At 38.8% G+C, this 23,922-nt stretch overlaps 1 protein-coding gene across 5 annotated transcripts in view; it reads right to left on the minus strand.

The window, feature by feature from the left end:
• The window catches only part of LOC149168037 (phosphoinositide phosphatase SAC2-like), a 408,861-nt gene that overhangs the window by 46,057 nt on the left and 338,882 nt on the right, over positions 1–23,922 (minus strand). For all 5 annotated transcript variants that reach the window (XM_089433313.1, XM_089433311.1, XM_089433308.1 and 2 more), the window contains one exon: positions 11,796–11,984. In XM_089433313.1, the coding sequence (XP_089289439.1) occupies positions 11,796–11,984 (189 nt within the window). The remainder of the gene's footprint in view (positions 1–11,795; positions 11,985–23,922) is intronic.

Raw genomic sequence — 23,922 nt, forward strand, 5'->3', positions numbered from 1 at the left:
TAATATAATAATATCATAAGAATAATAATAACAATAATAATAATATTAATGATAATATCGATAATTAAGTTGAACATTGAACTATTAGGATTGATTGATGATCAAAAGAGATTTTCTATTAACAATGCTTGATTACCAATTGATGCAAGGTGGTTTACTATTTTTGGAAAGTCACACTTGAGACTTTCTAGTTTTAGAAATTATATTTTTATAAATTCATCCCTGAGCTGCCAATTTTCAACATATCCAAGAGAAGAGTGGTCGAAGAGGACCAATATTCTTTAAGGAATTAGGGTAAGAGATCCAAGATAAGAATAGAAATAAAAGGACATACGTTGTAGACATTTGGATGGGGTTTGTACCTTGTAAAGGTAGTGCGGTAACACACGTAAAATCCTCCCAACATAATGCTCTTGATTAAAGAAGAGCTTGCCTAGTTAGGCTTTGAAGACAGTGCTAGTCATGATGATGATGCTTATATGGCTTATCAATCTGACTCTTTTTGTAAGAACTCTTTAGTTTGAGATATGATGTTGTATTGGTTGTACAATTATGAATACCTCCCTAGTTAAGAGGGAGTGTTGAGAAGTGTAACTAGTTTTCATCTTCATAATTGTTGTACTCTTTTAAATATGTATCCTATGTAACAAACAAGAAAAGAAAAGTAAAAGTTATTATTATTAAAGCATGGGTTTCATGCTCATTATTGATGGTCTTCTAGGTAAAAGCATGTTTTTTGTGCTTCTAGGGTTTCTTAGGTCTTGCGATTTATTGTCACGAGTCAAAGGAGTCAACATCATGTTTATAAGACCCTTCTCGGGAAAATGTAATTGTAAAAAGAATTACTTTTTAGTCTAAAAGTCCTGGAAACTCCAAAAGTACAAGTCGGCCCTGGCAGGATCAAGTCAACCTAAAGGAAGGAATTTGACCCCTTGAGAAGGTTATATAGAGAAGCAGTTCAGCCACATTTAGGACACACTCACTTACAAGTTTGACCTATCAAAAAAGAGTTTGATCGGAAGCTAGGAGAAGCAGAAAAGAATAGTGAAGAAAGAAGGATGAAGTTTCTTGTTTTTGGCTCTATCTCTCTCACAAATGCGAAATTCTGGGATTTTTGGGCTCTAGAAAGAGGCCGAAGTTGCAGTAGGACGAAGTGCAGTAACTTGTAGCTAGAAGAGAGAATACTCTATCTAGACCTCATTGACCTTGGGGAGATTTGTCTTTCTCTAGGAAGGTCTTAGAAGGAGGTTGGGTTAGGGTTTTTGAGGAAGTTGCAAGGCCGTGTTGATTTCTGATAGCATCAGATGTGTTCTATGCCTAAAAATTTGCAGTGAGGCTTGGACACATGTATTCCACAATATCCAGAATCGTTTTGGGAAATTCCACAAGAAATCAGTTTTATTAAAATAATTAATTATTTTTAATGGAGGCCTAAGTCTAAACTTAGGGAATTAAAATAATTAAAGGGTATTAATCTAACTGTGGGTGAAACTTCTAGAAGACGCCGAGGATCAAGCCAAAATGATCTACATTAATTAGGATCTAATCTGGGTCATTAGTTCTCAACAGAAGGATTATAAGAGGAGGTTTAATGGGCATTTGGAAGACACATAGAGTGGCGATTAGAAGATCGAATTTATGAAGCACAATAGTTGCCGGGAGAGAAATTCGAAGTGATATTTTGTAGTGAGGGGCAGAGTTAGTATTTGGTGGGGAGTTTTCTTGGGCTGGAGAGTACAAGGAAGAGACGGCAGAACGACGTCCAAAGAGGTTGACGCTGGGCCACGCAGATTTGACGCAGTGGCAACGCAAAGCCTTAAGGGAGATCGAATTCCTGCTGAGGAAATTGAGTTTCAGAAGCTAAAAGCTAGGGTGTGATACCAGGAGGCTGAGAGCTGAACTTTCCAACGAATAGAGGGTCGAAAGGAAGAGCAGTGCAGGCCCCAACAAAGGTGACGTAGAGACTGTGTGGGATTGGCGCAGTTCTGCACAGAGGCTCACGCAGAAAGGACGCAGATGCTCACTTCCAACAAATCAAAGCCGGATCTTCCAGTGACAGAATGAGATCATCTCACTATTTTGTCTTGTCCAGTTTCTCTCTGTATTGGATAGCCAGTTGGGCATCCAACGAATTGTACTTAGAAATACTATTTTATAATAATAAAACCCTCAACTACTACACTGGTTTTCCCGCATTGGGCTTTTTTCCGGGACTTTTGTCCAAAAATAATTGTGCAGATGTGTGTCATGTTTATTTCTCTCATGTGCCGTATTTAGTTTTCATAGTTTTATTTTGGTGCAGGTTGCAGTGTATCTATTTCAGTGTTTGCCGTAGAAAACTGCAAGTAACTTGTTCAATTTATTTAACAAGTAAGTGAAATATAATCAGTTTGTTGCAATAGGAACTGGGTAATTGATTTTTCACACGGTATCAAAGCACAGATCGTGAGCAGAAGAGCTCAGAAGCAAAAAGGAAGAGGAGTTCGAATTCACTGCAGAGGCAACAATTCAAAACCACAGAGGCAATGCAGTTTGTGGGCTAATAAGGTCAAAGTTTTGAGAAGAATTTGATTTCTTTGAATGAGTCGACAAAGAAATTTGATCTCTAGATTGAAGCTTTCCAGAGGCCGAAATCAGCAGCCTATTTTTCCTTGCAGAGCAAATCTTCAGCTGGGACACAGACATTTTGCAATAGTTGTTGGCAGAATAACGTCAGTGGGAGAGAGAAAGACACTTGAGGGAATTTTCTTCCTCAGAGAATTCCTAGCTAGGGAATTCGAATTCTCATTTCATGAGCAGCAGCAAGGGGAAGCAAATCTATTGACTCTAGCAGGGAGTGCGTAGGCTAGCCTAGCAGCAGTGCAGAGGTGAGAGGACTTCATTCGACTTTTTCGATTGGTAGAGATGGCAGCCAATGGGTTGAGAGATCAGGATCGGTTGGATGGTGCATCCAACTATGTGATCTGCAAGAGAATGTCATACCTTCTGGATGAACATTTTCTCAAGATCTACGTCGACAGTGTGGTAGCTGAGCCCATGGATCTAGATCCAATCAAAAAGTACAAGGGAGAGATGACGAAGGTCAAGCGGATGATCCTCGACGGAGTGAAGGATCATGTAGTATGTCACATCTCAAGCAAAGAGACTGCCCAGGAGACGTGGGATGCCTTGTCCAAACTATATCAAGGATCTTCCAAGCAGTAGAAGATGTACTTGGAGCAGAAGATGAGATCCACGCAGATGCAGAAAGGTGAACACATTGATCGGTTCCTTGCAAAGCTTAAGGACATCCATGATGAGTTGGCAGTTGTGGGGTCAACACCTCAGCCTACCAAGATGGTGAAGCTAGCTCTAAATTCAGTCTCAGAAGAATGGCAAGTGTTTGTCCAGAGCATCCTGGGTAGGGAGAAACTTCCAGACTAGGAAGGAATGTGGGTCGCTCTTCAGCAGGAAGAGATGAGGAGACACTTAGTCAAGTGCAAGCTTGACAGTAGTAGCAACAGTAATGGGTCGAAGCCCAAGGAGGAGGATGAGAATGTAGCCCTCGCATCTAAGGGGCAGCAGGAGCAGCGGAAGAAGAAGAAAGATATTTCGAAGATCAAGTGCTTCCGATGTGGCGAACTGGGTCACTATGCTACACAGTGTCCTCTCAGGAAGGAGCACAAGGATGAGAAGCATGATCCGAACGCTGCATCCGCACAAATCGAGGAGAAGGAGTTTGCCATGATCACCTAGAGGTGGGGTGATATAGAACTGTAGTTCGAAAGAACTGTAGATGGGCAGGATCCTTGAGGAGTCCACCTCTTAGATCAATACCTTGCTACTGGAGCCCAAATTAGTAGTAGCAGGACGGACTGGGTCAGTTGATGCAGAGGAGTGTCAGAGTGACAGTTGTAGTGGCTAGGAGCGCCAGAGACTAAGCAGCGCAGAGCTAGAGTTGGTAGTAGTGTAGTTGGCACAGAGCAGAGTCAGCAACAGCACAGTGGCTTTAGAGAGTCAGCACAGAGACTAGCAGCAGTCAGAACTCCAGCAATAGATGCATCATACTGAACACCAGTTTAGTAATTTCGGATGCCTTTTTGTTGCTGATGCAATAGCAGCAACAATTAGAGAAGGATGTAGTGCAGATGCAGTATTGGCAGTGGCAGGGCCAGCAGTAGCATGGATGCAAAATTTGAGAGGGAGTTGCAGTAGAGATGCAGTGTTGACAGTGGCAGTGTCAACAGCAGTATAGATGCAACATTTGCGTAATAGTTGATGGGCAACAATGTCAAACATTAGCAGCGCAGCGGGAGATGTTACAGAGAAGGGTGATGCTTGAGCAGGTTGCATTACTAGAGCACATTCCTCGCTAAGAGGGAGTGTTAATTTCTGGTAGCATCGGATGTGCTTTAAGCCTCAAAATTTGCGGGGAGGCTTAGACACATGTATTCCACAATACCCAGAAATCGTTTTGGGAAATTCCATCAGGAATCAGTTTCATTGAAATAATTAATTATTTTTAATGCAGACCTAAGTCTAAACTTAGGGAATTAAAATAATTAAAGGGTATTAATCTAACTGTGGGTGAAACTTCTAGAAGAAGGCGAGGATCAAGCCAAAATGATCTGAGTCATTGGTTAGGCTCTAATCTGTGTCGTTGGTTCTCAACAGAAGGATTATAAGAGAAGGCTTGATGGGCATTTGGAAGACACATCGAGTGGAGATCAAAAGATCGAATTTCTGAAGCACAATAGTTGTTGGGAGAGAAATTAAGTTATATTTTGCAGTGGGGCAGAGTTAGTATCCAGTGGGGAGTTTTCCTAGGTCGGAGAGTACAAGGCAGAGAGGGCAGAACGACGTCTAGAGAGGTTGATGCTGGGCCACACAGAGCTGACGCAGTGGCAACACAAAGCCTGAAGGGAGATCGAATTCCTGCTGAGGAAATCGAGTTTCAGAAGCCGAGAGCCAGGGTGTGAGACCGGGAGGCTGAGAGCTGAAGTTTCCAGCCAGCAGAGGGTCAGAAGGAAGAGCAACGCAGTCCCCAGTAGAGGTGACATAGAGATTGCGTGGGGTTGACGCAGTTTTGCACAGAGGCTGACGCAGAAGGGACACAAAGGCTCACTTCCAGCAGATCATAGTTGGATTTTCCAGTGACAGGGTGAGATCATCTCACTATTCCATTTTGTCCAGTTTCTCTCTGTATCGGATAGCTAGTTAGGCATCCGACGAATTGTACTCAGAATTACTACTGAATAATAATAAAACCCTCAATCGCTGCATCGGTTTTCCTGCATTAGATTTTTCCGGGGACTTTTGTCCAAAAATAGTTGTGTAGATGTGTGTGATGTTTATTTTTCTCCTGTGTTGTATTTAGTTTCCATAGTTTTATTTTGGTGTATGCTGCAGTGTATGTATTTCAGTATTTGCCATAGAAAACTGCAAGTAACTTGTTCAATTTATTTAACAAGTAGGTGAAATATAATCATTTTGTTGCAGTAGGAATCGGGTAACTGCTTTTTCACGGGCTGAAATTGCAGGATTGAAGTTGCAAGACGAGTTGCAATATTGAAGCTAGCAGGTCGAAGCTGCAGTATTGAAGTTGATTGGTGCAGAATCAAAGAAGGAGTTGAGGAAGGGCTAACTTGGTAATAGGAGAAGGATTGGTCTAGGGTTTGGGTCTTTGTAGCTCATTTGAAGCAGATTCTAGAAGAGAAGAGTTTCTGGGGTTTCCCCTTGGAGGGATTTTGCCCTAGCCGAGAGCCTAATATTTGTGTCCTCTATTATTGCTATTACTATTCTTGATATTGTTTGATGAAAAGATCTAACTAAAGAACATAAAGAAGATTAATAAGATTCACAGGCAAATATCAAGGTTAAGAAAAATAAGGTTAATAGTTGCCACTATCCATTTTCCAACAACTTGTACGTTTATGATTTGATAGAGAGATGGAAAAGTACCTCCCTGGAGAAGAGGGAGTGTTGGAAAATTGTAGTTGCAGTCGGTATTTTCATTATCACAGTCAAAGGAAAAATAATTTGTCTTCTAGCTGTCCAAGTTGGCCCCAACTTGACAGTTCGACCCCATCACTTGAAGGGGTTTGACCAAGGTCAAAATCCCATTGATGAGACTACTGTATATTGGCATTCGTTGGACTTCATTTAGACATCACATTCACACATCATTTTGACCTATTCTACAAGGAAATTTGCTCACACGTGAGAGGAAGAAGACCTTTTCTCTATACATTGGCAAACAAGTTTGACTTTTATTGACCTGTGTTGACTTAGATTTATTCTCTGTTATTTGACCAAGTTGTTGACTAAAGTTAGAAGATGAATATTCCTACAACGTTGATTGTTTTGATGATAGAATTTGGATTTGCTTCTGGGCATTGGCCGACAGTTGATTGCAGGTAAAACCTTGTAGTTTGACCAAGATTTGACTATGAAAGTGCAAGAGCAAATTTCGGCACTTTGAATAGCTACTATAGGCCGAAATTTATCCACATTGACCATCCATTGATTTGTGAGCAGATCATTAACACTCTCCTTTGACTCTGTTTGACTTGGCAATTAATGTGGACAATGGTTGACCTTTTGACTGGAATTCTCTAATGTACAAATTGGATGAATTGAAAAATCTCTAATAAGGAAAGCTTACTGGGATTTCCCCTTTGTGGGGTTTTGTCCCAAGAAATTTTGGTGTCTCTTGTTTCATTGTCTCATTGTGATCTCTATTGCTCTATTGTGCTTAATGGTTGAAATTTTCTTATGTGTAACTGCTTGATGATTTGAATGCTCTAAGAAGTAAAAAATGTATCATTGGAAGTAGCTATCTGAAAGAAAATTGTTCTAGTCTATCCTTCTACTAGAAAAAAAACATGCTTAAGCATTGTTTGTATGAGTTGTGGAGTAAGCAAGTTTAGAGGAATCTTTGAGGTTTGGACGTGTCCACTTTGAAGGACATGTGCTCCACAAGTTGTCCCTTGTTTGTGGGTATTGCATGTCTTTGGTTACCTTGGAAGGATAGTTGGACAATCAACTTGGCCCTTGATGATGGTTTGTGAAAGCAGGTAGTGATGAGGCCACAATGGGGACTTGTGTGCCTACATTGGAGAGTCATTATGGCTTTGAAAATCTTTCTTGCAGTCTGCTTAGGCCGCTTTGAAGTCACCTTAAGAATCAAGTAATGATCCTTAGGGCTTGTGCACCCGCACTGGGGGCAATTTGGAGTTTGGTGGTTGTTTTGGAAGACTTGCAGAAGAATCCATGTGAATTGAAGAGTATTTGGATGCTGGACACTTCACCAACAACCCTTCATTTGAAGAGAGGGTTATCCTTTGAGGACATAAGCCCCTTTTTTTGTACATGTAGAATTAGAAGCACCATTTTGTATTAATTTAATTTAATTAATTTGAAAAGATGGCCTTTTGGCCCAACCTAGGCTAACTTAAGCGATTTTAGCTTAAAAAGTATTGTTTTATTATGAAGGAAGTTGAGCTCCTTCTCTATAAATAGCAAAGTGGAGAAAGTCGACCTCGGGAATAAATTGGCAAGGGTCCAGAAATTGAAAAATTCATTAAATTCTGGAGGTTTTTGAAAAAAACAGCAAAAACTCGGCAAAATTTAAAAAGTACAAAAATATTCATTTTTTATTTTATTTTTTAGCATATAAAGTATCCACAACATGAGATAAATACATTGCCACATAAATATGAAAATATAGCTAATATATAAGAAGTATAAGAAGTCTAGTGCTACATCAAATATCAATAGTGAATCAAGTCCTGAATCCTGAGTCCTAACTCAATCTCAAGAGTCAAAATATCAACAAAAATTATAATAAATGTTTATCATGAATCATCATCATGAGTCATCTAAATGTCATAAACTTATCAGTCACTGAGTTCATTTGCCCCTTTTACGGGAATAGGGAATGGCTTTGCCTTTTCCCCTAGAGGAAGAAGGCCTTGCCCCTGGGGCCACAAATGGACTTTGTCTTCCTCTAGAAACAAAAATAGGAAGTTGCCTCTATCCTTTGCTGCTTCACATCCTAGATGGTGTCACCTCCTCCTCCTCCTCCTGCTCTACCTCCTATTCCTGCTCCTCCTCCTCCTCCTGCTTTGCCTCCTATTCCTACTCCTCCTCCTCCTCCTCTACCTCTCCCTCCCCTGTAACTACTACCTCCTTCGGCTCCTGTGCCTCCGGATCCACCTCTAATCAATCAAGGACCGAGTCCATGATAGGCCTCTCAATCTCAATCCTCCATGCAGTAGTGGTGTCAATATGGCCAATGAGATGGCTTCCATGTCAGGGGTTTTATGGAGTTGTCTCCCCACAATCAAGTAAATCTCCTCTTCTAGCGGCAGTGACAAACACCTCTTCTCTCCACAGGCACAAGTCGCAAAGGTTAGAGTGAAAAATGAGTGGAAAATTTGGCATTTTCCTAACTTATATGCGGCCTAAAACCTCACTCACGAATTTTTGGATAAACTCCCAATTTTATCCCAAGTTTTAGGATTAAATCTTGAGCTTTTCATTTTTGAAAAAACCGTGAAAAACTCGGCCGACAAAATCGGCGAGTTGAAAAAATCGTGAGTTCTGGATGTTATCATGATTTTATTGGAACTTTTTCCACATAGATAAACCAAGGTGCACTTCCTTCCATTTTCTCATGGAGTTTTGAGGGAGAAATTGACAACAATCTGAAATTTCTGCAATTTTTCCTTGTAAAAATTTGTCCATGTGTATTTCAAGTCGAGCGAATAGTCCTCTAGAAGCAAAAATAGGAGGTCGCCTCTGTCCTCTGCTGCTTCACATCCTAGATGGTGTCACCTCCTCCTCCTCATCCCACTCTACCTCCTACTCCTACTCCTCCTCCTCCTCCTCATCTACCTCTCCCTCCCCTGTAACTGCTACCTCGTCTAACTCCAGTGCCTCCGATTCCACCTCTAATCAACCAAGGACTGTTGATTTGGGGTAGCAATGAATGTGCTCTAGCCTTGAAAATCAGTCCAAGACCCAGAAATAGTTTGGGCAGAATCTAACCAGTTTGGGAGATATTAAAATAATTAATATTTTTAATGGAGTCCCTAAGTCTAAACTTAGGGAAAATAAAATATTAATGTGAACTAATATAAAACTGAGTTAGAATGGTCCAAAAGTCATGGATCAAGCTAGATCGAATCTTAGCCATTGATTAGGGACTTAATCTCGGTTGTTGAATTGTCAACGAGAAAAGTATAAGAAAAGGCTTGAGGGTCAGTTAGAGAACACACTGAAGGAGACCAATCAGTTTGATTTCTAGAGCGAGGTTAGCTGAGAAATTCGAACTAGTGGTCTGGAGAGCAGCAGGAGGCAGCAAGTACGGAGTAGAGAGTCGGGAACAACACCAAGAGACCAGCGCAGAGGTTGGAGAGGCAGACGCAAAGACTCTCAAGCAACGCAGAGCCTGAGGAGGGCCAGCATGGGAGATGCAGAGGCTCCAGAGGCTGACGCAGAGCCCTGAGAGGCTGACGCTGGGCCAGAGAGGCTGACACAGACCTTAGAGGCTGACACAGACCCTAGAGGCTGACGCTGGGAGATTTCGTGGGAGAGATTGTAGCTAATATCTGTCTCCAACTGAGAGGTACTACTTCCGAGGACATTCTCTGTTGGGTGAGCCATTTCTAGCACCTAGATTGTATTCTGAAACTGCTTAATAATAAAACCCTCTGATAGCTGCACCAATTTTCCTGCATTGGGTTTTTCCGGGGACATTAGTCCAAAAATAACTGTGTCACTTGTGTGCTTGTTTCTTTCAGTTGATGATCTGTATGTGTTGATATTTTACTTGTATCTATTTTTAGTATTTACATTGTAAATAAATTGTTAAGTAAATGAACAAGTAGGAAGAAATAAATCAGAAAGTATAGGAAGAATTTCTAACAGATAGACTTAGAAATTCCAACATGGTATCAGAGCGTGGTTGCAGATCACAAGATAATTGAAGGCATCAGCTGAGCAGAGCAGCAGTAGCGGAAACAACGGTCCCGAGTGACAAAAGTTGTTCCTAGCAGAAAGCAGCAAGAAAGGGGTGACAAAGGGCGCCAGCATCGTCAGTTCGAGCAAGAAGGAGGATCAACGCTAAGGCAGAAAGGAGCAAACCTGACCTATGTAGTGCCCGGTCATATTTCTCAACAAGAAGGATCGATGCTGTGGCCAAGAGGTGCAGATTGTGCCGGTGTCGGGGTTATGTAGAGCTTAGAGGCTCTAACCTTCAGACTACTGGGGCATAGGAGGTTGTGGGTAAGTTGCGGAACGAAGTTGGTGGAGCACTGAAGGACAACATGAGGCAGTAGTGCGAGAGGCATAGAGTTGTTGCAACAACGCAGAGGTCAAAGAGGGAGCACTTGTTAGTGACAGAGGGAGTTTGTTGGCATTTTCCTAACTTATATGCAGCCTGAAACCTCACTCACTAAGTTTTGGATAAACTCCCGATTTTATCCCAAGTTTTAGGATTAAATCCTGAGTTTTTCATTTTTGAAAAAAATCATGAAAAACTCGGCCGACAAAATCAGCGAATTGAAAAAATCGTGAGTTCCCGATGTTATCGCGATTTTATTGGGACTTTTTCCACATAGATAAATCGAGGTGCACTTCCTTCCATTTTCTCATGGAGTTTTGCAGGAGAAACCGACAGCAATCTGAAATTTCTGCAATTTTTCCTTGTAAAAATTTGGCTATGTATATTTCAAGTCGAGCGAATAGTTTTGGTGAAGATAAGTTTTGCATCTATGAACTTTCTTTGGATTGATGAAGTGATGCTTGGATGAATAGTGCTATTTTATTGTGAAAACTACCTTCCATTTTGCTATAATTGTTGAATTAGGGTTTTTGAGCCTTCTAAAATATGCTACATCTCTTATGAACTCTATTTTCTTCATATGCAAAAGTTGTCATCAAGTATCCATCAAGGACATTTGTTGACCTTAAGTCTTTTACTTTGGAAAGTCGCTAGGGTTAGATTGAGAAACTATCCTTCTTTCTTTCCTACTGCATCCAAGGTCTTCAGACATTGACTCCCTCTGTCGGACTCCAGATGCCCATAAATTCATTAATGAACCAAGGCACTGATCCTCCATTTTCCATCACTTTATACTTATTGTAAATCATTAAATTTAAAGTAGCATCTGTTTGTGAATCTGCTTGAGCATATCCAAGGCCTATCTTGAGCCATCTGTTCTTGCATGTATTTTTCTCCTCTTGTACATGTTCATTTCTGTCTAATATAAGAAGTATTTCTTCAAAAATAAAAGATGAGTTACATGTGCATCTAAATGATATTCCAGAGACTTCAGGGTCTTGAACGCTATCCAATAAAACATGGTTTACAAGTAACCTGCAAGAAGGATTGTATGAACACCAATCCCTTGGACATAATGAGCAACAGAAACACTGCAAGACCAACTTCTAGACTAATTATTGATGCTCATTAAAGATGCATGAAGTAATTTCAATTTGATGGAGATTACGATAGGTGCTTTATGTAAGAGAAAAATCATTGTGTTCCAAATGACAATACTGCACCTCCAATGTGATAGATCATACAGTGTGATGCACACATCCACTTGTTAGAATTCATCTTGCAGCAAGTAACATTCCAGAAAATCTTTTTTATATTGCTGATAAAACTGTGGAAGAACTAAAGGCCTTTCTCTAGCTTTGAAATTAGGAAAGATTATTAATCATTCTCATTCTCAGAAAACAAAATCCTTCAACTAATCATGTTTGGTTTCTTCTACGTTATATGGATCTTCCTTTTCCATTCTTACCTTTCGCCTGAATCTTCTTCACATGAATTGCCGGAGGAAGCAAGCCAGTCAAAATCATTAAACTGTGAATTTGTTGAGATAAGCACTGCTTCCTGTTGGCCACTCTCAGTAACAATGCCACTATAAAGTGGGGACTTGATTCTTCTGCAGTCATTGAACAATTGCCTGCGAGTTGTGGATTGCCTAAACCTGAGAGAGGCCCCAGTTTGGTCAATGTACTGCATGTGTTAAAATGGTTTCAAACCAAAAATGAAATGTAATTCAGGCATATAATTCCCACATAAACCTTGGAAAAACATAAATGATGTATCATGAACCATTTTCATTTTTCATTATAAAACCAAATGGAAAAGCAATAATTTTATCATTTATATGAATATACCTGCTCTCCCAAAAGAAACTCCAAAAGGAAAAGTCCTATTTCGAGAAATTTTCAAAATGGCCACTACCTTTTGTAAGTGCGCTAAAAAAACTATGCAATACCAAACCATTATAGGGGAGAAAACAAAACTCAACCATAGGATGGAAGAGCATTTTATGCGGATATAATGTTATAAATTATGGACCTGGAATCATTAAACATCTAAAATGCACGAAAAACTCAGAACATTGAAGCCGGAGATCATTACAATCATCCCCAACAGAAATTGGAAATTAAACAGTCTACAGCAACAAAGTAAAATCCATAGATGAACAACATTGGCAGATAACATTCATGTTTCTTTGAACTGCAAATTGTGATGCTAGTGAATCATACCACTCTTGCCAGTTATAAATGGATCTGTGAACTTTGTTCACTGCAAGAAGTGGAGATCAAAGAGTAGTTCATCTTTAGGTGTCCAGAATACTATGAGAATAGAGGGACATTTCATTGTTTATACAGGGAGTTGGGAAGATTCCCATCAACCTTCTTCATGTTGTAGCTTCAGAAGGACTTCTGTGTAAGCTTGGTGTCTTAGCATGCAGAAGCTGATTTATTGCCTCTTTAGGTGCTTGCTTGATGGAGTAAGTGATTTATGTCTTCTTTCCTAAGTCTAACTTAGCAAAAATTACAATAGTTAAAGTCAATTAACTATTGTGGACTATCAAGCCATTTTCTAAGGATAGATAATTTAATTAGTTCAGTGACTTAGAAATGATCTCAACCATTGATCTCTCAGATCTTCTAGAAGGGAGATTAGGGTTAGGGATCTAGGCTTAGTGAAGATTACAAAAAGAAGCCTAAGGAAGATGTGAAGACCAATGTTTTAAAAACTGGCCAGTCTGAACCGGTAACCAGTCAAACTAGCCAGTTAGCTAGCCCACCGGGTCAAACCGGTAGAAAAACCCGGTTTGACCCTCCATTTCACCAAAAAATGTGGACAAACCGGTCCTAACCAGTCGGTTTATGACGGAACCGCTTGTTTGTTCTATCCTAAACCAGCTGGTTTATTGCCAGGGCAACTATAAACCCCACAAATTGCATTTTTGTGAGTTTTGAAGCTATTTTGAGGGAAATTTGGGGTTGTTTTCCTCCAAAAATAGTCCCTCCAAGAAAAACATGCCTACCCTCTCATTTTCCTGACACATCTCAACCCTAACAATATTGGAAATTAATCGGAATGTTAAATTCTTAAAGTCAAAATGACATATTTTTACTTAAATTTTTAACATTACCATGAAATGACTCAGGATGTTTGAGAGTGGTTTCGACCTCATTGGATTTCATATGGAGAAACTAGAATTTTAGATTTCACTCAAAATTCAACAGACTTGATGGTTTTCAGGATTTCATGGTTTGGGGTTTACAATGTTTCCATTTGATTCTATCATGCATGAGGGTATGAGATTGGCATGTGATCAAGAGCATGAAGCCCTTTAAGAACCTTGATCGTGGTGGCATTGATTGTTGAACTTAGTTGATGTCGGTAGTATTGATTGTTGAACTCCTCTACCATGGCCTTAACCAGAATGAGGAGATGAACCCTTCACTCAAACCAAAATCATTGGTTAGGCAATTTAAACCTTTTCAATTTCTATCACATTATAAGGTTGTGCAATCCAAGTCTAAATACATTGAGCAAGATGATGTTTATGTATCTCTTGTTGATGATGTTTATGTATTTCTAGTAGCATTGAATCAATGATGAGTTTCATGAGTGACCATGTTGATTAGTGATTTGTAGTTTTGATGTCTATTTTTGCTACTACTACTAAAGTTGTAGAGAAGTTTTAGGAGTAAACTCGGAGCCATATTATTTATGTAGTTCATGTTGATGATCTCTTGTCTAATAGTGGTGATGAATTTGATCATGATGAGTGATCATGTTGTTGGCCACAGATATGTAGACTTGTAGTACTTCAGTGACCCCATAGCTTAGAGAATTGTTTTCCAACTCTAGAGGCCATTTAGAGCCTCATTGATTATGTATTTTGTTGCGGATATGTATTGCACTCAATGCCATTTTGATATATTCACCTTTACATGATATATAAATGAGCAAGCCTTGCGTATTTTGTTTCTATTGGCTTGGAATCATGGTTTTAAATCTTAAAAATAGTTTTTTTTCATTAAATAATTTTTATGTAATGTATTTTTTTTTTAAACCAGTGTGTTGCGTGGATGCAGATTCTGGATTCTCACATTCCTACAGTGCAGCAACGTGTCCCCAAGTAGAGCCAGATGTTGACCACTACGTGTCAACTTCCCATAGCAAGTACACCCCCTTTTCTTCGCAAAAGGGATAGCGCTTGATTGACATGTCCGTGCCATTTGACAGTCATCGTCGACTTGATCATATTATGTTGTAAACCCAGTCTGCATGTGCGAATTGTAAATAATCTTAGCAGAGTTGAGTCATGTATGTAAATTGCCTAGGTGGACCTAATTTTCTAGTGATAATCTACATTCCGGAAGGTTTTTTGTCTCACCAATCTATGATCGGCAGAGATTTCCTTCAGCCTAACCCCAAAGCCGGAATGAATTTTGTCATTAGAATCTTAGAAGAATCCTAGTGTGTTAATCTGTTAGATTATAGTTGTGTCGCAAAACTAGGTGGTTTATGAGGGTCAATGTCAAATGGGTTTTCCCCCTTGAGATGTAAAATTGTAAAAGTCATGATGTAAAGTGTCTTGAGGGTTAGAAAATGTTTTAATCCCCTCATAAGTCCTAAGTCCTAGGTCATAGGTGATTTTTCCAAAGGCTAAGTTTGAGGATCCATTTAAAAATAAATTAAAAATTAAAAATTAAAAAATTGAAAAGATAAAAAAACAATAAAAAAGGAATATATATATATATAAAAGATATAAAAATAAATAAAATAAATAACAATAAAAATAAAATAAATAAAAATAAAATAAAAACTTAAAAATAATAAAATAATAATATTTTTGAGTAAATAAATGCAGAATTTCAATTTTTAATGCATTAAAAATTCGACGGATGAGATTAAAAGATGTTTTGATCCTCATCGACGATCAAGATCATTTTGAGATGGATCACTCGAACTAGCCGTTGGGAATTTTTCCTTTAAATAGGGTGCTAGGGGTCATTTGAGATCATTCGATCTGTGAGTCTTGTGCTAAAGAAAGCTCTCTTGTAAACTTTTTCTGGTGCAAATAAAGAAAGACTTTGGGGTTGAAATCTTGCTGGTGTTACTCTCCTAAAGTGCTGTGAGCTATTTTATTTTCTGCATAATTTTATTTTCACCCATTAGTAATAGCTTGATGTAGAGTATTGTTGAACACAGGTATCTTGTTCACTTACTAGGGTTTGAATGGTATTAGAATTTATGAAATAATGGCAGGTTTCTCGATTGTATCTAGAATCTAGTATTGTTTTTTCCCTCTTTATTGATGGTTGAAGTGAGCTGTGCAGGAAACCCTTATTGAGAAGAACAGTGGGCGTTTGGGGAAGTTCTCGTTAACTCCCGCAAGCATTCTCTTGCAGAGCCCAGCCAGTTTCGATCCTGGGTTTATCATTTAAGTTTGTTTTATGAATGCATGAGAGATTTCTGAAGTATTTCATAGTAAATCTGATATTCTGAAAATATTATGGAGGGTTACTGACAAATCTGGCTATTGCAGAGTCACAAAGTTGTAAATTTTGTAGCTGATTTAGGGTTTTAGTTTTGCTTTTTGCACATATTATTTTTGGGTGTGTCTTTCCATTACAGGTTGCAGGGTTTTTCTGAAGATCTCCGAGGGTTTAATCAACTTCCTGTTATTTCTCAGTGTTTCTTTGTATTACAGGGGCATTCTTAATTTTTTTGAAGCAGATCTGCGTGGTCACATTACTCAGCGCTGCCCATCAACCAGAGCTTCACACTGCCTGTAGGATTCGACTTTCTGTGCAGCGTTTTCTTGATCCACGCACTCTCAAACGTGCCGCCCAAGCAATTCCTTGTCTCTCTGGTGCAGTTTTATCTCCATGCAATATCATTTTTTCCATCGTAACTCCCTAAGCTACCCACGTCCACCTTTACCTACGTCCCTTCTCCTCTCATTCCATTTCCGTTTAATCCACACAGCTCCAGCTCTCATGAATTTTCATTGACCTGCATAAAAGCGTGGCTCCATGCGTTGATTTTTTTTTTTGCGTAGTCTCTACACGCTGGCCATCCCACATATACTGCGGCCTGTCTCACAAGGTTTCATTCCACAGCTCTGGCATTTTCCACACGTTTCCCCTTTCTGCATACTCATTCCATTCACCACCTCTGTCCTCACGCAGCATCGCATTTGCTTCTACGCATTCGTCCCTTGCCCTTCGCTCTAACTTTCTCCTTACCGCCGCTGTCTTGCTTGTTCCCATCACCCAGCTTCTTCAATCTGCAAGTCGCATCTCCATTCCGCTGTCCTCTGCATATTTCCGCCATCGAAACTGTCGGATCCGCGTGGTTCTTGCTTCGGCCCTTCTCCATCCCGTAGCCTCTCCTCCCTTGCTCCTTGGTCGACATCGAGCTCCATATCCGCATCGATCTTTATCTCCTTCACGCGTTTTCCATCTCTGTCATCCCGCATACACTTAACACTCAGCAATTTTTTTTAATTTATGAACAGGGTTAGCGTAGTTAAGTTCGTATTTTGGAATACCTCTGGTATAGGGTTTACATTTTGATTAAGTTAGTTTCTTTTCTTTTTTGTTAGAATTAGATTTTATTTGATTTAGGACTTATATTTCATATAATTTCATTTTTGTTATTAGTATGCGATCATGTGTTAGTGTTGTATTTAGTTTAGATTTGAATTTTGTTTATTCAGGTTTTTAGTTTGCACATTTAGAATTTTAAATAAAAAGAGTTTAGTTTTATTTTATAAATATACAAATCAAATAAAAATATATAAAAATAATAAATAATAATAATAATAATAAGGTTCTTTTAAGTTTTAGTTTTAAGCTTTAGTTTAGTTTAGTTTAAGTTTGATTTTTAAAAAGAAAACATCAAAAAATTCATAAAATAAAAAAAAAATAAAAAATAAAAAAAAATAAATAAATAAATAAAAAGGAGTGTTTCTTTTAATTTAGTTTAGATTTTATTATTATTTAGATTTTTGATTTAAAAAGTTTCATTTAGTCTTTAATTTTCTTTTATTTGAAAAATATAAAAAATATTTTTTTTTGGAAAATTTTCGCCAATTTCAGTCTTGGCTCAGGATTTGTTATGTTTGCGATATATCTTTTACGCTGAGGCTAAAATTTTGGTGTGGGAAAAATATTTATCATTTCTTTATGTGGTTAAACATGCTTAAATGTTCATTTGAAGATTAACTACATGAATGTGATCTCTGGTTAGCATTACACGTGGTTGTTAAAGCACTTTATCTTTCGAAATTTTAATTGTTGGAGTATCATTAAGTCATTGAGAATTTATTGATTATCTCATATTTGGCAAAAGATAAGCATTGATGGTAAATGATTGTTGATGAGTCCATATCTTTGCAACATTTGATAAATAATCGTTTAATCATTTATTTCATAAGGCACTGGTTTATTAACTTAATAAAATCAATTAAGTGCTTGTTTTCCCTCGTGTCTCCCAACCCAACTGGTCCGCAATTGGTCATCCATTATCCTATAGGGTCTACCCCCCTTAGTCGCAGGAGACAGGCTTAAACAGAGAGATCGAGGATCAGGGTGACAGCCCCCGGTCTGAGCATTGTCGTGACAATCTGTGCGACAACATTTTTTGGCGCCGTTGCCGGGGACATTTTATTCTCGGCATTTCAACGACAATCATCTTTTTCATTTCTTATCTTTTCATCTAGCCCGACAACGACAAGATTTTTTGGTGCCGTTGCCGGGGACATTTTATTCTCGGCATTTCAACGACAATCATCTTTTTCATTTCTTATCTTTTCATCTAGCCCGACAACGACAACATTTTTTGGTGCCATTGCCGGGGACAGAGTTTTTCTGTCCTTGGTCCTTTCCTTTCGAGCTTTTCCGTGTTTCACTTCCTGTCTGAGTGGCGACTCCACTTCACGTATTATCTACAAGAGTATATACTAGAAGACATCCAAGCAGTCTGTGCAATCCTGCCCCTGATCCTGAAAGGGCTCTCAGGGTACGATTACACAAACTCTCTTCTCGTACACTTCTTGTTAACCTCGGACAAGAAGCCCTCTCTGATATCCATTTACTTTTTACGTCCAGTTGAGCACGACATCATGGACATATTCGCCCCGTGTAACTTTGCTAATATTCAGGGTTATGAGTTATCCTAATGATACTCCAAAGCATGGAATGGATAGATTGCCTATCTTTCAGGAGATAACGCAATCAGTGCTAATTCACATCTGAAAGCTTTTAGTTCATGGCTGGGGAAGTACGCAAGGGCCGCTGATTTTAATCATGAAGATGTTAAAATGACCCTTTTTGTTCTGACCTTGGAGGGTGATGCTTTAGATTGGTTTACTGAAAAGCCTCAAAATTCATTTGATTCCTTACAATCGATTGTTAATGCCTTTAAGGAAAAGTATGGAGATAAGAGAGAAGGAAGACACCTGGTAAAAGCTATCAACATAATAAAAAAGAAAGAAAATGAAACCGTTGAAGAATTTAATAAAAGGTTTAATGATATTATTAAAGATTACCTCAAGACTATAAACCTACCGACAAATCTCTTCGAAATTTTTACATTGATGCCTTTAGTCCTGAGCCATCTTATGAATTGAGGCGTGCTAGACTTAATGATTATAGGGAGTTCCAGGTTTTAGCTATCGAGCTTGAAAAGGACAAGGCGGCATCTGGGAAGTCTGAGATCCCAGGTTTTGATAGGGCTGCTACGAAACTAAAAGAACCTAAAGGAAAAGCAGTTCAAGAGCCTGAAAGCGAACTTGTTCCCAAATTGCTCCAAAAGATTGAAAACATGTAAATTAATCATAACAAGGAATAACCACTTTGCAGAATAGGTTGATTCAAATGGAAAGAACACAAACGCAAAACTTCCAACCTCGAAATAATAATAACAGAAATAACAATTGGCAAAAGAAGGGTCAGTCTAGTGAGCAGAGACCTCCTAATCCGATAACCAATTTGGTTGATAATGCTCCTCCTTATTGTCGGGTTTGTGATGCTCTTCATGAAGAAGCCACTTGCCCTATCGTTAGAAGAATCTTGGATAATGGAATGTTTGGGATAGGTGATCAAATAAATGTAGTAGGTAACAAGTTTCCTTTGTCTATGGATGATTGGATAGAGGTCAAGGAAAATAGTCGTGACGTTATGAGTCCTTCATCAGCTTTTAGTATAAATAACCTTGAAAATGAAGATGACATTTTGGCTAGGTTATATGGTGAAAAACCCTCGCCCGAGCAAATCTTGGAAATTGCTAGAGATAAAGGTTTGACCTATCAGAGAAGGGATAAAGATCAAAGCGGAATCAAATTCCCCCTCGAACTTTTAACCCTGGTTTAAACTCTGGATTAGATGTCGATTTGGGAAGTTGGTTTAACAATGCAAAAATCTGGGTCCCTGTCTCCAAGATTGCTAAAATCCCTTCCCAAAGAGATAAGTTACTAAAAGCTATCCAATGTCCTCAAATAAATACTTCTCAAAAGAAGATTCGGGAAGTTGACTATCACGATGCTCCCATATATTTGCAAAGCTTAGATGCAGATAACAAAGAGCACCAGCCCTTCTTTATCACCTTGTTAGTTAATGGATATAAATTGAATAATTGCATGTTGGATTCTGGTGCATCAGCTTGTGTAATGACTAAAAGGGTCATGGTATAGCTTAATTTAAGAGTTTCTAGACCCTACTATAACATATGTGCCATGGATTCTAAGAAAATTGAAGTGCATGGTTTGATCAAAGATTTGCATGTTCATCTATCAGTTTACCTAGACATCATGATTGTCATGGATATTGTTGTTGTTGATGTGCCTGATGCCTGGGGTATGCTTTTATCCAGAAAGTGGGCCTCTGATCTAGGAGGGAGTATTCAAATGAATTGGTCATATGCTATGATTCCTTCTCCTAGGGGTGATGGTTTTGTAAGACTAAATAGAGAGCCCGAAAGAAAATTTCATGTCGAAGATCCTAAGAAACCTCACAACAAGATAATCAAAGAGCAATCTGACATTGGGAACTATGCCATCATGTCTAATTTCATAGTTCCTCCCAATGATAAGATTAAGGACCTTAATGATAAAGTTTGGTATATGTACTTCGATGGTGCATCGTCTAGGCATGGTAAAGGTGTTGGAATAGTGCTTAAATCTCCCCTTGATCACCTTTTCAAGTTTGCCTATCGATTAGAATTCGAAGCAACCAACAATGTCGCTGAATATGAGGCTATATAGTTGGGTCTTGAATTAGCAAAATCTTTGAAGATTAAGTTGCTTAGCATTAAGGGGGATTCTGATTTAATTATCATGCAGCTTAAAAATAAATTCACATGCAAAAATCAAAGACTAAGGAATTATCGAAATGCTGTGTGGGATACTATGGAGCACTTTGATGCCCTTGACCTCAAAGCTATCCCAAGAGAGCAAAATAGTTTGGCTGATGAACTTGTCGTAGCTGCTACTACTTTCCAATTATCTGATGAGCTAATTAATGATAAGATCAAAATGGAAGTAATATTTAGACCATCTGTTCCAGATAACTCAGAGCATTGGCGGGTCTTTAATGATGAAAAAAAGGTCATTCGTTTTCTTAATAGTCTGGATGAGTTTGAAGATTTCGGATAGATTCTCAGGAGGATGGATCTTTAAATTATGAGCATATCATAAATCCTACTCCTAGGAATGTGGTTGCCTTAGAGCAACATTTTGATCGGCATGATGCCACGAAGTTGAGAGAAGAAAATAAGATGGACCTAGGCGAATATCTCGAGATAAACATTGGTACTTCTGAAAACCCAAAGATTGTTAAAATTGGTAGAGGTACTAGTGTGGAGGAAAGAAAAAAGTTAACTAATTTACTTCGCGAATATCGAGATGTTTTAGCTTTTTCTTATGATGAATTAAAGGGCTATAGGGAAGATGTCATGGAACATACTATCCCCTTAAAAGATGAAAATGCTAAACCCTTTCGCCAGAAACTTAGGCAAATTAATCCTAAATTAGCCCCTTTGGTTCAGAAAGAGCTTGCGAAAATGCTTGCAGCAGGAATTATTGCTCAAACAAGGCATTCGACATGGTGTTCAAATCTGGTGATTGTTAGGAAAAAGAACGGTACGATAAGGCTTTGTGTCGATTTTCGAAACCTTAATCTAGCATGCAAGAAAGATAATTACCCTTTGCCAAACATGGAAACTTTGTTGCAAAGAGTAACCGGTTCTGGAATGATGTCACTGCTAGATGGTTTTTCTGGACACAATCAGGTATGGGTTAAAAAGGAAGATCGTCATAAAACCACATTCACCACACCATGGGGTACCTTTGAATACATCAGAATGCCGTTTGGATTAACAAACACTGGGGCTACATTCCAAAGGGCTATGGATTATGCCTTCAAGGGGTTAATCGGGAAATTTATTGCGATTTACCAAGATGATCTTACTGTTTTTTCTAAAGATGGTATCAGTCATGTAAATCATCTTAGGCAGGTTTTCGATAGATGTAGGGAATACGGGATTTCTTTGAATCCAGCTAAGTCTGTTTTTGGAGTAACAGAAGGGAAATTACTTGGCCATATCATTTCTAAGGATGGAATCAAGATTGATCCTGAAAGAATTGAAGCAATCCAAAAGATTCCTCTTCCTCATAATCTTAAATCCCTTCAGCCTTTCCTTGGAAAGACAAATTTTATTAGAAGGTTTATTCCAAATTACGCAGAATCAGCTAAGCCTATTCAAAGTCTTCTAAAGAAAGATGCAAAATTTGTTTGGCAAGAAGACGGCAAAAAGGCTTTTCAAGAAATCAAATGTGCTATTGCAAGAGCTTCTGTCTTAGTTAGTCCCGATTATTCCAAGGATTTCATGATTTTTTCTTTCGCTTCCGAAGATACCATTGCTGGTGTCCTGCTACAAAAGAATAAAGATGGTCACGAGCAGCCTATCGCTTTCATGAGTAGAGCACTTCAAAATTCTGAATTGAAGTACAATACCATGGAAAAGCAGGCTTATGCCTTGGTCAAGTCTCTTAAGCACTTCAAAACTTATGTGGGTTATTCTAAAATCATTGCTTTCGTCCCACATTCTATTGTTAAAGATATATTAACTCAAACCGATTGCTTAGGGACTCGTGCTAGGTGGGTTACTAAAATACAAGAATATGATTTAGAGATCAGACCCACCAAGCTAGTCAAAGGCCAAGGTTTGGCTCAGATGTTGACTGAAGGTAACGAAAAGACTCTTGGTTTGTTTGTCTTGGCGATCTATCTTCACCGGAGTTGCAAAGATTAGGAGAGCATGAGTGGTACAAGGACATAGTTTATTACTTGATGAATCTTGCATGTCCTAACCATTTAGTTGCTCATAAGAGAAGGGCTCTTAGACTAAAAGCCACTAAGTATTGCCTTATGAAAGATGGCCTTGGATGGAGAAATCCTGAGGGCATAGTGCTTAGGTGTGTTGATGGCATTGAGTCCAAGAAATTAATCTCTGAGTTTCATTCAGGATTTTGTGGTGGTCATTATGCTGCTAGAACTACCGCCCACAAAATCCTAAGAGCTGGTTATTATTGGCCTTCAATTTTTTCTGATGTGCATAAGTTTGTTAGAAATTGTCAAGCCTGTCAACTATTCACTGGGAAACAGAAGCTTGCTGCCCTGCCTCTACAACCTGTCATTGTAGAGGCACCTTTTTAGCATTGGGGTCTGGACTTCATAGGGAAGTTCCATGAAAATTCTAGCAATGGCTACTCATGGATTTTGACTGCTACGGATTATTTCACTAAATGGGTTGAAGCCATTCCTGCTAAGAATGCCACTGAAAAGGTTATTATGGATTTCATTGAAAATAATATCATTACTAGATTTGGTGTCCCTGCTAAGATCACTACTGACAATGCCAAAGCTTTTAGTTCCTCAGAGTTTTCATCTTTTTGTTTCAATTATGGCATTATCTTATCTCATTCATCAAATTACTATCCTCAGGGTAATGGTCTGGCTGAATCAAGTAACAAGAATCTCATAACCATTATCAAGAAGATAGTAGGAGATAATAAGAGATCATGGGATAGCAAAATCAAGAATGCTTTATGGGCAGATAGAATCACTAAGAAGAAAGCTACTGGTAAATCTCCCTTTGAATTAGTTTATGGGTTGGATGTAACCTTACATGTGCACCTGAAATTGCCAGCTTATCAGCTCCTTCAGAATTTTTCTGCTAATAAAGATGTTGTTCAGAATAGAATAGATCAGATTGTGGAGTTAGATGAAGCTCGTAGGACAGCCTTTGATGCTACATGTAAAAATCAATCTAACATTAAGAAAAGCTTTGATAAATTCTCTCGATCTAGATCTTTGCAGGTGGGAGATATGGTACTGCTTTGGGACCGCAAGAATGAAAAACCAGGAAAACATAAGAAGTTTGACAGTTTGTGGCTGGGATCGTACATCATTCGAGACATAGCTGGACCAAACTCATTCCACTTGAGCAGATTGGATGGCGAACCACTTGATCTACCTGCGAATGGCCAAATGCTCAAGCTGTTCTTCAAAGATGATATCTGATGCCATAGGGCATCCTTTGTA

This window comes from Pinus tabuliformis, chromosome 5_1 (genome assembly GCF_031772625.1).
Source record: "Pinus tabuliformis cultivar Carrire ecotype Pingquan chromosome 5_1, CPIR1, whole genome shotgun sequence".
In the NCBI taxonomy this organism is placed as follows: domain Eukaryota; kingdom Viridiplantae; phylum Streptophyta; class Pinopsida; order Pinales; family Pinaceae; genus Pinus; species Pinus tabuliformis.